This window comes from Drosophila mojavensis, unplaced genomic scaffold, assembly GCF_018153725.1.
Source record: "Drosophila mojavensis isolate 15081-1352.22 unplaced genomic scaffold, ASM1815372v1 contig_136, whole genome shotgun sequence".
Lineage (NCBI taxonomy): Eukaryota > Metazoa > Arthropoda > Insecta > Diptera > Drosophilidae > Drosophila > Drosophila mojavensis.
Window position 1 is genome coordinate 7,017,114 of NW_025318667.1, and position 14,954 is coordinate 7,032,067.

General features: G+C 41.5%; 2 protein-coding genes across 3 annotated transcripts; one reads left to right on the top strand and one right to left on the bottom strand.

The window, feature by feature from the left end:
* Positions 1-9,693: 9,693 nt before the first annotated feature.
* LOC6586104 (cofilin/actin-depolymerizing factor homolog) lies at positions 9,694-12,201 on the top strand. Of its 2 annotated transcripts, none has more exons than XM_015160629.3 (2): positions 9,694-9,818; positions 9,874-12,201. In XM_015160629.3, the coding sequence occupies exon 2, from the start codon at positions 9,906-9,908 to the stop codon at positions 10,350-10,352; it is 447 nt and encodes a 148-aa protein (XP_015016115.1). In that variant the 5' UTR covers positions 9,694-9,818; positions 9,874-9,905; the 3' UTR covers positions 10,353-12,201. The 2 variants fall into 2 exon arrangements, with proteins under 2 accessions (XP_015016115.1, XP_002011727.1); XM_002011691.4 differs by having other exon boundaries at positions 9,889-12,201.
* Positions 12,202-13,010: 809 nt separating this feature from the next.
* LOC6586105 lies at positions 13,011-14,944 on the bottom strand. The gene has a single exon (XM_002011692.4). It carries the CDS (start codon positions 14,666-14,668, stop codon positions 13,373-13,375), a length of 1,296 nt encoding a protein of 431 aa, XP_002011728.1. The 5' UTR covers positions 14,669-14,944; the 3' UTR covers positions 13,011-13,372.
* Positions 14,945-14,954: the final 10 nt, after the last annotated feature.

Genomic DNA, 14,954 nt, shown 5'->3' on the forward strand with positions numbered 1-14,954 from the left:
GCGTGTGTGTGTCACGCAAGTGAAAATCGAAATTTATCACGCATTTTTCGCATCGCGCCTAAGGCGTTCATAAGCTCAGCCCACATGCTCTCCCACCCATTGCTCCGCCCTCCCCTCCCCAGCCATCCACTGGCCGCCCCATTTCCTTCGGCATGCGCTGCCTTTGGATAAATCATGAGCAACGCTCATAATTTATTCACTTTGATCTGTAATATCAAATTTGCGCAGGTGAATGCAATTAAAAGGCACTCATTTATCAATGTTTGAGTGCCGAGGCTTAAGGCACAGCTTAACAATAATTAATTACAGCATTTTAAATGATGTCAACGGCACAGACCCCTCAGCTTCCCATATGCGAACAATCACGATTCATTTTCATAATTCGAGCGCCCTTATCGAATGTGGAGCAACAGCTGGGGCAGAGCAACAGATGTGAGTTCACTATTGTTTACGCAAGTACGAGGTGTGCTCGTATAGTTGTGCTGCTCTGCCGTCCCACCTAGAAATTGAACAAAGAATGTATAAACAAATCAATTCCTATTTAGGAGGAACTTTTGATGGTAGTGCAGCCGGTCTCAATCCTGTGACTCCTTGTTCCTGACTAAAGTCTGTATGGCTACTCCTGAAGATTGGGGAGATCAGAACGGCAGCGAGGGAAGACCCATCTCTCTCTCCATATCGCTCTCACTACTTCTCAGTCGCTACTTTGATTCTCCATCTCTCTATCTCACTCTCCTTATATTTAGCTCTTTCTCTCTTTTTGCGAAGAGAGCAGAATAAGTCTCTTTTCCTGCTTTTCTTTTTCTGTGCCTCCATCGACCTCTCCTCCTATCCATATCCGACTTTCACTTCTCTCTTCTCCTCTTTCTCTCTCTCTTTCTCTCTTATTTCATCTTCATCTTCATGTCTATCTATCTTTCTGTCTCTCTCATTCTCTATTTATCTTTTTTGCTCTATCTCACTTTTTTTCTCTCTGTTTCCACTTTCACTTTCTGTGCATCCATTCCTCTCAATTTCCTTTTGTCTCTCTCTTTCTCTCTCTCTCTCTCCCTCTTTCTCTCTCGCTCATTCTTCGTTTGCTCTTGCCTCTCCATCTCTCTCTCTCTCTCTGTCACCTTCCACCTCCTCCTCTCTCTGTCCTCATCACTGCCTCGCACAATTTCTCGCTCTGTCTTTATCTTTTCTTCGCTCCCTTACGCCCCTTTTCTCTCTCACTGTCTCTCTTAAAAATCCCTTCCACCCCCCTCTCACTCAGATCAATGCTTTCATTTAAATATCCCATTCGTGTCGAACTGTTTGCTCTTAACTACTTTTAATATATTTGCACAGCTTCATTATAGACCGTTGCCTCCATGCACTTAAATTGTTGTTGTTGTTGTTGGTGTAAGGCATTTGCTCATGGCAAGCCGAACACCGCAGGCATTAATTACCATCTTGCCACAGAGGCAGGCGGTGAAAATGTCTGGCAAAAACAGAGATGGACACGGACATAAAGACAGAGACAGAGACGGCAGCACTGACAACAAATAACCGTAGAAAAGTGTTGTAAAGTGGCAACAAGTAAGCAAATTTACCTGCACTATGGCACCATTGCACCCATTACATGCACGACTACCCAGATGTACCTGTGTGTGTGTGAGTGTGTGTGTGTGTGTGTGTGTGTGCATTGTGTATTCCAGACCATTGCCAACTCTACCCTTTGAGGCATTTTTAATGCTTGAAATGCATTGAAAATGGCTTAATGGGGCATATGAATCTCAGGCAAGCATATGCAACAGGCGGACGAGCACATTAGCTTACGTAAATGCCGGCTGAATGAATGCATTCGAATTAATTCAAAATCATTTGACTTGTGCATGTGGCGAGCTGCAGAGGAAGGCAAATGGCAATTGATGTGGCAGCATAAAGCAAGCAGGGTAGCTCGCAGTCAGGCACTCCCGAGCCTTGCAGCCTCTTATTGCAATCCCTGCCCAAGCACCTGCCCAGGTGTCATTTGCCCTGAGCTGAACTTTACGGCAAACTTTTGCTCTTTTATTTTGGTGTCGCACAAAGTTTTCAACGACTAAGTCGTTGTCGTCGTCGTCTCTGAGACTTTTCATGGTAGCAAAAGAAAAACTATCGTTAGACTCGCATTCTACGATTTTTCTTTGTCTGCCCTGTCCTGCCCTGCCCTCTTCTGTTCTGCCCTGTTCTGCTCTGCCTTGCTCTGCTTTGCCCTTTTCCGGAACCAGAACACGAACAACGTGCCGCTGGCGCTACTAGTTGATCAATTCAGCTCGGCATGCAGCTGCATATCGACAATGAAATGTTGCACTCGGCACGGCCCAAAGTGTCAAACGGCAAATGCAAAATCGCTTGACAAGTTGCAGACCCGGTGGGGAAAAAGTCGACAGAATGTGGATGAATGGAATGAATGAATGATGAAGAGAAATTATATGATAGATATATATACAATATATATAGATAGATCGGTCTTTGATTAGAAGCCATAAAGGTGCACTCAGTAAATTGGCAATTGGGCACTATACATATAATTGAATGAGGAAGAGCAATGATAAGATGTATGGATGAAAATAGATAGGCATATTTTAAAGAGTTGTACACTTCGGTTTACGCTTGACTTTCCAATTGGCAATTGGGCACTATGAAAAATATGAAAGCCATTGAATGGAAGGAATTAGTGACAAAAGGAAGTGATATATAGGCATATGGATAGATATAGAGACTTATACATATGACTCTACGCTTGACTTTCAATAGAAGCCATAATTGGCACTCACTATAAGCATTCACTGTACCTCGAATGGAATGAATGAGTGACGGAGAGAAATGAACTGTACGCATATCAATAGATATATATGTATGTAGGTATTTGTGCAGTTCAGTTCGCTTAGCAAGCACAGCTCGCCATTGATTAACAGCCCTAAAGGTGCGCGCAGCAAATTGGCAACTGGGCACTATGCGATACGAATCATTAGGGGCATTCGCAGGCGACTGCACAATTTGCAATTATTTGAATTTAATTACAAAAACTAATTTCAAGTCGTGTTTGCCCATTCAAGTGAATGTTAGCCACCACACACACACACACACACACACACACACACACACACACACACACACACACACACACACACACACACACACACAAACACACAGAGGGAGAGAGAGGAATTGAATTGATGGCCAAAAGCAAATAGCATTTATATTGTTTTGTTATTATGTTTGTTGTTTGCCTTTGTTTAAAACAAATGTCTCAAATCAATTAAACTGTTGCCTGAACTTTGACCTTAAAGGCAGCCGGCTGGCCAGGCCGTGCAGGGACGTGCAGGGCCGTCCCGTGCCGGCTAGCCGGGTTCATTAGCATCAAGGCGCATGAATAATAATGCCAGTGTAATTAATTGAAAATTCTGCAAACAGAAAACAAGACGCGAACACGCCGACCTGCGTCTGTCTGTCTGTCCGTCTGGCTGTCTGGCCGCCTGAATGTCTGCCACTGGTGCTTATGCTTGTTTCGATTACTTGTTAATCACAAGCATTTCAGATTCGAGCCCAACCGCAGTCCACAGGTCTATCGGCGCGGCTCGGGGCCGATGCGACGCAAAAGCGATTTAAATCGCGCGCAATTCTGCACTGCAGGCGGCGCGCTGGGGCCCACAATCCAGCCTCATTACCGACATTGAATACCAGCCCCACCCACAACGCGGCCCCATTCCTGCCGCCTACATGAAATTCCACAGCAACAACAAATGTCTTTCATTTACGCGTAATAAAAACGAAATCTCCCCTGAACATTGGCCGCCGGGCGGCTTAGGAGCTCGCGGTCTTTAATGCCCATAACTTGTTCGGCTTGTCTCACCCGGAATGACAAGCAAGGCGATGACCTGTAAACAGGGAGAGGGAGAAGGGGCGATTAAATAAGTAGCTGATCAGCTCAGCTAACTGCTAAAGCAGCTCTTCATTGGATTTTATTAAAAGCCAAAACTACATAATCTCGAACATAATAATGACATTAATTAATCATTTTTTTTTTTATTATTTTTTTTTTTTTACAGGGCATCACTTAGCCATGCCTTCAACTATTCCATCACGTTATCTCCATTCTCCGTCATTGTTCATATTGTTTGCCCTGCAGCCATAAAAATGTTTTGCTATCATTAAAATCTATGACAAAAGCAGAGCTCAAGTCCTATTTTCGCCTAAATGTTTCGTATAGATCAAAGCAAATTTTGTGTATTTTTATAAAAATTTGCTAGATATAAAAAATATTATTTTTGTGCTAGAAATTAAAATATGTGAAATTTGATATACAAATATTTTAATTCATTAACAATTTTCAATGAAAATCATCTTCTAAGCTGAACTTCGTTAAGTATTCAACTTAATAATTCTAATTGTATAAAAATTGTTTTTGAATATTCCAAAAATAGAAATTATTTTTGTCACTGAAAATGTATGCAATTTTGTACAGAAATATCAGATATTGTTTATTTATTGTTATTTTTAATTTGAAATGTGTTCAAGAAGAAAAATTTATAAAATTTTTGTAATATTGAAAATAATTGAAAATAAAAATCTATGAAATTAAATATTATAATTTAAAAAAATTAATATGCTTATAATAAAAAATAAATAAATAATAATTAAATTAAAATAAATAAATTTAAAATAATCTAAAATTTTTTTAATGCTGTATATTTAATATATACAAATACAATATTATTTTAAGCTCATTGGAAACAATATACATATATATTTAAGTATATATGTATTAATAATTATTATAAGTATTATATAATATGTTTCTAATATGCTTTAAAAAAATATGTAGAGCATTTTCTTCTTTCCAGAATGTGAAAATATATGGAATTTAATATAATGAAAAAAAAAAAAAAAAATAAAAAAAAACAAACAAACATTTTAGAAATAAAAAATATGTATATAAATTTTAATTAAAAAAAAAAATGTCGTGAACTTGAAAAATACGTTGAAAATTTTCTAAGCCAAACTAAAAAGTCCAAAAAAAAGTTTTAGACAATTTAAAATAAATTCATTTTATATTTGATTATCATAATATTTAATACTCTCATCATCTTTTACAGCGCATCAGTGAGTCGATCAAATCAGCGTCGTAAAATGCCATTTAACTTTTCATACAGCTGTTGATGGCATCTCTGTCTGTGTCTCTGTCTCTGTCTCTGTCTCTGTCTCTGTTTCTGTCTCTGGCTGTGTCTCTGTGTCTGTTTCTTCCTCTGCCTGTGTAACGCGTTCGCTCTGTTGCCTCAAGTGTATTTTACTTAACTTTGTATTTAATTTACGGCCCACATGGCTGTTCCGCTACGCCCACGAAGCGGCTCGAATTTCGCATTGGCACTGCCAGCAAATTGCTGTGGCTGTTAATGGCATACGGAGCGTGGAGCACGCATGAGCCACGCATGTTGATTACGAGCCGAGCAGCAACAACAGCGACAACAACAATGCAAAGAAGGCATAGAAGTTGCTTAAATATGCATGAGAAAGACAAACATATTGAATTTCAACAGGATAACAAGCAAATGCAGCGGAAATATTTAATTCCTGCTTACCGTAATTGACATTTTAAATCAAAAACAAAAACAAAAACAAAAAAACAAAAAAAAGCAAAAAAGGAAAGCAGCGATAAAAAGGAAGGCGAAATCCAACAAAAAACCAGGCAACAGCAAGCAATTAAGGCTTAATACAATATCTGATTACCTCATGTTGTTTTCGTGCTGAAAATGCAAATTTTTATTTACAGCTTGTCCACTGGGCCATAAAAAGCTCAATGTGTTCAACGTACGTATACGTAATATTGCCCGGATTTCAGTAGATATTCGAATGGAATTCACCTTCAGTGGTTTGGTCGAGTCTGAAGTTTGTTTGACTATTAAAACACTCAAATTCGTTTGCCAGTGATGGAACTTAGAGTAGAAATAAAATGCAAAATTTATAAAATATGCACTCAGGGAATCATTTATGAGTTGGTTAACCCGTACTGAAATATTTCCCACAACTGAAACTTTTCCTGCATTCCTTGCAATGTCTGCCCAGAACATGAGTTCAAGTTTTACGGCAAACTTTTGCTCGTTTCTTTTGCGTGCATGCAACACCTACATTTGTGCACGTAATATCCATATGTACAGTAGTTACCTAATGTACTGAACATGTTGTGACATGTTCTCGTCCCTCAGAGATTCATATATGCCCAAATACATTTGCATTGTTTTTGGCAAGAATTAAATAAATACGAATGTTGCAGTCGGGTGCTATCGACTGCAGAATACTCATTCACATTCGAAATGCTGATAACTTGCAATTATTGAAAGTTATGGATTTTTGCATTGCGATGTGATGAAAACTGATATAAATATTTATACATATTATTATTGATAAGACAGTAGAATAAGTCAACAGTAAAATAGTCATTTAATTTGAGAGTTTTAGATCTAAAACTGTAGAAGGTACAGTTTAATGCGATTTGGCATTATATACATGGAAAACAAGAGATAAACCAATATACCCGCTTGACTTTGTGAATGAGCATATACATATACGTATACACAAACACACATGTGATTATATAACATAGATGGAAGACACGAGATAAACCTATATACCCAGTTTTAGTCCATGAACATAAACATATACAAATATACAGACCTGCGATTATCTAATATAAATAGCAGACAATAGAAAAGCCAACAAGCCCATTTCACTTTGTCAATGAGCATAAACATATACATATACACAAACACACATGCGATTATATAACATAGATGGAAGATACGAGGTAAACCAATATACCCGTTTTACTTTATGGATAAGCATAAACATATACATATACACAAACATACATGCGATTATCTAATATAAGTGACAGACAAGATATAAACCAATATACCCATTTCACTTTGTCAATGAGCATAAACATATACATATATGCCATATACGAGGTAAACCAAGATACCCGTTTTACTTTGTAGATAAGCATAAACATATACATATACACAAACATACATGCGATTATCTAATATAAGTGATAGACAAGATATGAACCAATATACCCATTTCACTTTGTCAATGAGCATAAACATATATGTACATATATGTTATATACGAGATAAACCTATATACCCATTTCACTTTGTGAATGAGCATAAACATATACATATACACAAACACACATGCGATTATCTAATATAGATGGAAGACACGAGATAAACCTATATACCCATTTCACTTTGTGAATGAGCATAAACATATACATATAAGCTATATACGAGGTAAACCAATATACCCGTTTTACTTTGTGGATAAGCATAAACATATACATATACACAAACATACATGCGATTATCTAATATAAGTGATAGACAAGATATAAACCAAAATACCCATTTCACTTTGTCAATGAGCATAAACATATATGTACATATATGTTATATACGAGGTAAACCAATATACCCATTTCACTTTGCGAATGAGCATAAACATATACATGTACACAAACACACATGAGATTATCTAGGTGGCAGACAAGAGTTTTAATTGAATATTACATTTCATATCAGCTCAGGCGGACTATGAAGCTTGTTTGGAATAGATATTGTCTTGCAGAAGCCAATCAATGCAGCTGCTGCAGATGTTTATATTGCAGTGGCCGGATACTGCTTCGGCTTGGCCAGCCAGTTGACCCCGCCCAGACATGCTGCCAGCCAGCAGGACAAGTTAGCAGACATTTGGCAGCTATCATATTTGCCGATGTCTGCATTTACTTGCCATCGGATATCTCGCCCAAAACTTGCATATAAACTGTGTCCGTGCTGAAAACTCAGATTGAGATGGCAAACCGCCAAGCTGAGCGTTTGCAAGCGCCTCCCCCTCTTCCGCCCCCTTTGTTAAGTTGTCACTTGCAGACGATGGCAGGCAAAACCATCCACATCAACTCGCATGCATGTAAGTGCATGCACGCATGCATGCGTGCCCCTCTTTCTCTCCTGCTCTCTCGCTCTCTATACTCGCATGTGGGTGACAAAACAATTGGGTGTGTCAACAAGAGCAAGTGCAGCCGCAGCTGCAGCAGCTGCTGTTGTCTCTGCATCCGCGACCGCCAACCAGCTGTTAGCCAAATGGAGCATTTTATGGCCGACAACAGTTTTGGGTGGCTCCAGCCGGAATTTGTTCAGCTCAACATGATTGTTGGAGCCATGGGCATATAGTTTCAGCACTTCTCTGCTCACCCATTTTAATGCACTTGGCAATTTACTCGATTCGATTCAGTCAATAGTTGGATTCGATGGGCTAATGTTTATAGTGCGCCCAACTGTGCTAAATAAACTTTCCAGAGAGCTTTAGTTGGGTTTGACCGACTTGAAAGTACTGTGAGCTGCTGGCCAGTTTCAAGATGGAATACGAGAACGTGCAGTCGATTCCTTCATCAACTGGAAAGCACTTGTGCCCATTGTTGCTGAAATAATCTCATTATTGGTAAATCTTCGAATGAATATGCTCAACTGTAAAAAATTTTCACTGTAATCAAGTTTCAATTTGAATCAGTAAGAAAACTCTATTCCCCACTTGGGATATCCTGAATATTGAATGATTCAAGTTTTTAAATATAATGTATACATTGAAGCAGAGATTGAAAACAAAAAAAAATTCCATAGCTTATAGCTCATAAGCTCATGCAATGCGGGTTTTTCATCTAGCTAACACCAATCTACACTCATATCTTTTATCACATCATTCAAACTCTCTTTTTTATTATTTAATATCATAAAATAGCCAAGTCTTTTTAGTCCTTTATAGGTTTTAAAGCCTCTTATTAAAATAAAAAATTAAATTAAAAAAAAAAAAAGACAACAAAATTTTGCCACTTCATTCGATCTAGAAATAGATCAAAAACCCAACCACGGAACCAATGACCAAATATTTTCATTAATAACTTCTGAATCACTAGACCGATTTTAATGCAATTGTCCGCATATAATCTTTGTATACTCATATATATATGCCAATTTAGAAATTATGCAAAATGAAGTTCGTATTGGCAATATTCAAAGCTGACTTTCCCAAAATACAATAACAATAAAGTTTTATAAGGTACACAGTTTTATAAATATGGAGTGTAAATATAGACACTAGCTCCAAAGATGCACGAAATATAATTTTAATGATAAATTGAAACTAGATTTTTAATCGCTAAATTTACAACGGGAGCAGTTATCGACTTTAAATAATCTTGATCTCTCTATATCAAATCTCTAGCTCAAACAGAGGCTGAAATCGATAAGTTTATACATAAGAAACGGTGGGACTGGTAAACAGACGGATAAGACTAGATTGACTCTAGAATTTATGGTATATATGTATATATGCCACGCCTTCTTCTGCCTGCCTACATGAATTTTGACCAAACCGTAATACTCGTAATGCCCATTTTTAATGTGCACCTCTGCTTCTCACTCATGCACTCAGCTTTTATGCCTATCAAATACATTTCAAAATTACAGGGTATACAGTGTTCATACTCAGCACTTTCCTGGAAATTGGTATCTAAACAAAATCGTGTTTGTTTATGTTGCCGGCCTTAAGCCATATTTGTAACTGAATTTCGTAGACAGCTTTGCTCACGCAGTAGGCTTCTCAAGTGGCACACAGCTGGCTCTGACTGGACTGCCGTCACTGTCATTCCCGGTGGAAATGGAATCGAGGCTAGCCGTCGAGATTTCATGGAATATTGAATAAGCAAACAAATTTCAAGCAAAGCAATATATATTTCTTCAGTACATTCAAAACGGGTGAGTAGAGCGCAGCGCTTCGCGTGCGAATTTGGCATTTTTATTGAAGCGTTAGCAATATTCCGAGCAGCAACAGAAGACCTCACCATGGCATCGGGCATCGAGGTCTCCACGGAGTGCAAGAGCATTTTCGAAGAGATACGCAAGCTGAAGCAGCATCGCTATGTGATCTATGCCATCAAGCAGGAGCGCGAGATCATCGTGGATGTGGTTGGACGTCGCAATGCTAGCTACGATGATTTCCTCAACGATTTGCGCAAGGGCGGACCGGAGGAGTGCCGTTATGCGGTCTACGATTATGCCTATCATCATCAGTGCCAGGGCGCCTCGTCGACCTGCCTGAAGGAGAAGCTCTTCCTGATGCTCTGGTGTCCCATGCAGGCCAAGATCAAGGACAAGATGCTCTACTCCAGCTCGTTTGCTGCCCTCAAGAAGGAGTTCAATGGCGTCCAGAAGTATATTCAGGCCACCGAATTGGATGAGGCATGTCGCGAGTGCGTTGAGGAGCAGCTGCGCGTGCTAGACCGCAACTAAATTGAGTAACACATATAACAAGAACAACAACAACAACAACACCAATGACCACTACTACTACTACTACTACTTATACTCATACTAACCCTAGGACTAACCCTAAGACTAACACTAACACTAAAGCTACATTATCGCATAATAGCAGCAAGCACTAGAAAAAGCGAAAAACAAGAACAAAAACAAAAGCAAAAACAAAAGCAAAAAGAAAACACATTGTAAAACCCATTAACTGGCAGCCAAATTGGCTCTCAAATTGTTGAGTTGCATATTAAGCATAATTAGCTTTAATCTTCTCGCTTGTCGAAGCATTATTTCCGTTACAAACACACACACACACACACACACACACATAGATAATTCAAGCAAGACAACGCCATCTTTAGCATCTGGAAATCGAAATCTGTTGAGCTATATAGGCTCCACATGGCGCCACATTTGCAACTGGCTCCGCTTGCTGGCAATTTGATTTGATTTTGCAGCTTCTAATGAGCCCATTTAACATTTGGCTGGGCGCGGCCACGCCACGCGGCATCATTTTGCAGCGTCAACTGTAATTTATTGCGGCCCCACCCTCAACTGTGATGAGACTCCATCCCCTACTCGATACGACGCCGCCCCCATCAGTCTGGGCTAAAAATAATACGAAGACGACAAAACTTTTACCATTGAGACTTTTTATCTCATTCATAAATCATGACCGAGTTGAGATTCAGAACCAGCCGCCTTCAGCCTTCAGCCGCCTGCAGCTTCCATCCAGCTTCCAGACTTCAATCACCAGCCTTTCCATTTCATTTGGCAGAGCATTTGGAATTAATCAAGCCGGGAATGAGCACGTCGCCTGCTTAAATTAAGAATACAGCAAAATACAAGAGAATTTCTTACATTCCGAGTGCAATGAGCCCAATAGTTCGAGACTCGGCGACCGGCTAATGGCGAGGCAAGCCAGCGTCAAATGCAAATAAACACAGACGATATATAATGGCATTTGGATTCGATCGGCTTGCGGTGTACTTGAACAATGCCAGCTCGTTTGGCCGGCGATGCCCCAGAAGGGAATTGGAATTCGAGCTCATGAATATTCATCATACGCCCCGTTGCGACGACTGTCGCCCAGCAAAGCTACTTGGAGCCACAAGCAGGAAGTTGATAACAAAGCAGATTCAAGCGGAGCTTGCCAGATAATGCATAAGGAAACATAGCAAGAGACACAACAACAAGACAAAGAGTGCAAGAAACAGAGACAGAGAGAAAAACACACAGACTGAAAGAGTGCACAACACAGAGACAGAGAGATAGAGACCAACCAGCCCTACAACTACACCCACACCACCTCACACCACCTCACCACCTCACACACTCACACAAAATCAAAGCAAAACCGAAAAGGGCACACAGCAAACAAAACACGAGCCAAAAATCCACGCAAATCTAGTGGAAAATTAAAATTTTGCCAATTTATGCGTGCAACAAGGACAGCAAATGCCAACCAGCGCCAGAGCGTGACGCCAGATTTGGGAGCAAAGGTAGCGCCGGCGAAAGGGGGAGGCCAAATTTCGTTTATATTGCAAAGCACGCAAAAACAAATAGAAGAAGACCAAAACAAACAAAACAAAAAATAATAAGGGAAAAGATTTTTGGCTGCCCCACATTTTGGCGTCCCTTTAAACAGAGACCACATTCCGGCCATTGGCCTCGATATTTATTAGACGCACAGAAATCGCAGGAGATGCCGAAGCATTGACTGCTCAATTGGCTCGCACCTTGCCAGCTAATCAAGGTGAAACTATCAACGAATTTATCAAAATTAAATGCTATTCGAAGCACAAATTATATGTATTGACTATTGAAATACCCTATGTTTTATTGTTCTTGAGGGAATGTGAGGATATCTGAGACGTGTGGATATCTGGGATCAGTTCAGCGATTGACAATGTCTATTTTATAGACAGTTTATAGTTTAATTCTTTCATGAGGTGAAGGGGCATATTGGTTTCCGTCTGCCTGTCTAACCTCTCTTAACGTCTCTTTGCAGCTCATCCGTCCGTATGTCTTGCCATATGCCCGAACGTCAGTGTTTCGTCCGTCTGTCTGGATTACTGTCCGTGTGGACATCTTCTTGGCCGCTCGTACGTCTGCCTGATTTAGTCTCCGTCCGTCTCTCTGTCCGTCCGTACATCTTCGTTCGCCTGGCTTGGTGTCGGTCCGTCCGCTGGCTCGCCCGTCTTCACGTCAATCTAGATACATCTTAATTTGTGTCTTGCTATCCATTCTTACATCCGTCATGCTGTCCGTCCGTTTGTCCCGCTCTCCGTCCGTTCGTCTAGCTATAAAAGGCCATTGAGACTAGAGACTTTCCCAAATATTATATATACTCTTTTTGGGGGAATGAGAAATTGGTAGAAGTCATATCTTCCAAAGTTTTCAAATTCCATTAGTTTAGTTACTGACGCCTTTACCAACAAAAATGCAACAGCCTTCGGATCTATAAATCATCGCAGCGATTCGTAACTCAGAAAAGAGAAAGCTAGCGCAAGATCTCATCAGACCATGCTCAGAGCGCCAGCTCAAAGAAAATCTTGACCTACGTGACAATCAAGCCTACCTCTCGAGAGTAATTTCGACCTATATATAGCTCATACGAAAATATAAAACCACGTCTTTTCATTCCGTCTTTTGATTCCTTTGTTTATTAATATTGAATTGCTTATCGAAATATATAATTTAATTTGATCCGAGTTTTTTGCATCTAACCTCTATGTAAACATGTATACGAAAATTGGTCCGCGCTTAGTGATTCCGATGTTTATTATTGCAGTTGAGTTGCTTCTCCGAACGGATATGTTGTGGTAGTAAAATCGAACTGTTGTATGTGGGAACGTGATGTGAACATCAGCTAATGCTACTGGAACGATTGGTACTGGTAATCATAGTTACAAAATTTAAAATCAATGGTGAGGATGGTGTGGGTGCTGTGGGCTATAGTGTATCGCTATAGTGTGTAGCACTAATTGATTGCATGGCTATAGCTGGTGTTCGTGTACGCTCTCCATGTTGCTGCTGGAGGTGGTGCAGTGGCCGAGCAGTAGGGGCGGCACCGGCTGCGGTAGCTCTCGATTGGGTGATTTGCCGCCGGAGCGACGGGAGCGCTGCTGCTGGCGCAATGACCAATGCAGGCGATAGAAGTCCTCCTCGTCGGACAGCTGCTCTTCGGAGCCAATCACTGGCTTCGGCTGGCGCAGGTGTTTGCTGACTTTAGTCTTCGACACCGAGTCGCCGGGCATGGCGCGTAGGGGCGCCGAGGGCTGTGGGAGGCTCATTTGGGAGTCCGGCCTATTGCTGTGGCTCTTGTCATCGTCCCAGGCGCGCGATATGCCAATCTGGAGCTGTTGTCGCATCCGCTTCTTGACCACGCTGGGTATATTGATCAGGGAGCTGCGATAGTCGGTGAAGCTGTCCAGGCTGTCGGCGGGCGACTCTTTGCCCATCTCGGCCATGCCCAAGCGGCGCATACGCTTCTTGAGCATATTGTCAATGTCCGGATTTGGAGGTGGGCCCGAGGGACCCGGCTTGGCCGCCGCGGCGGCCAGCTGATCGCCAACCACTTGCTTGCGCAGGTCACTCAGGCGAACGTCCGGTCCGGCCCGTATCCGGCTCTTCGCTAGTATAGACTGGTGCGGCGCCCGGTGCCTCACAACGCTGGCAATGCTAAAGTCCGAATAGTCGTCCAGGGTGCTCTCCGGCTGCTCCTTGACACCGCCGCTGGGTCGATCGCTCTGGCTGAGCCGCTGCAGCACGCTCGGCAGCTGCGCCGGCTGCTGCTGCTGCTGCTGGATGCGCTGCTTGAATAGATTGGCAATGCTGGACTTTTGGCTCTTCAGCTTCTTCTTGTCCTGTCCCAGATCGCACTCCGACTGCGCCTTCTCGTGCGGCGGCTGCGAGCCGCTCGGCTCGTCGAGGAAGCTGAATCTATCGATATAGTAGAGTTTCTCCGGCTGCTTGCCGCTGGCCGGACTCATCTTGTACTCGATCATTTGCAGCTTGTAGACGTTCAGGCGATAGCGCATGCTGCTGATACGGCTGCGCACGAACGAGGGCGAGAGGTGGGGGCCCAGCTGGTTGCTGATTTCCTGCCAGGCCTGACGCTTCAGGGCCGCATTCTCGTAGTCACTGATGGTTGTCTTCCACAGGCACGGATACTTGCCGTATAGATCGATGAGCCGCAAGTGGAACTCCTCGTCCTGTGTCGACGGCAGCTTGTCCACGGCGGTGCTCTTCGCCGAGTCCCGGCGCTGTCGCTCGAGGCGTCGTGCTTCCATCGTTCAATCGACCCAAGTGTCAATCAAGAAGAAAGGAAAGAAAAAAAAAAAACACTGCTACAAGAATTAGTTTAGACTATACAACTATAACCACATGCCTGAAACACGGACAACTGAACTGTAAATAGGTTTTTGGGAGAGTTACGATACTCAATAGTTTCAACAGGAATCGGAGCAAATGTTGTTTATCGCATAGAAATATATTTTTTAGTCGAAATTTATTTTTGTGTTTTTCCGTGTGCCTTCTGTTCTGTCAACCAAACAAATTCTGTTCCATGTCAAAGCG

Coding starts and splice junctions, on each gene's coding strand:
- LOC6586104 (XM_015160629.3), top strand. CDS start 9,906: ATGGCATCGGGCATCGAGGTCTCCACGGAGTGCAAGAGCATTTTCGAA.
- LOC6586105 (XM_002011692.4), bottom strand. CDS start 14,668: ATGGAAGCACGACGCCTCGAGCGACAGCGCCGGGACTCGGCGAAGAGC.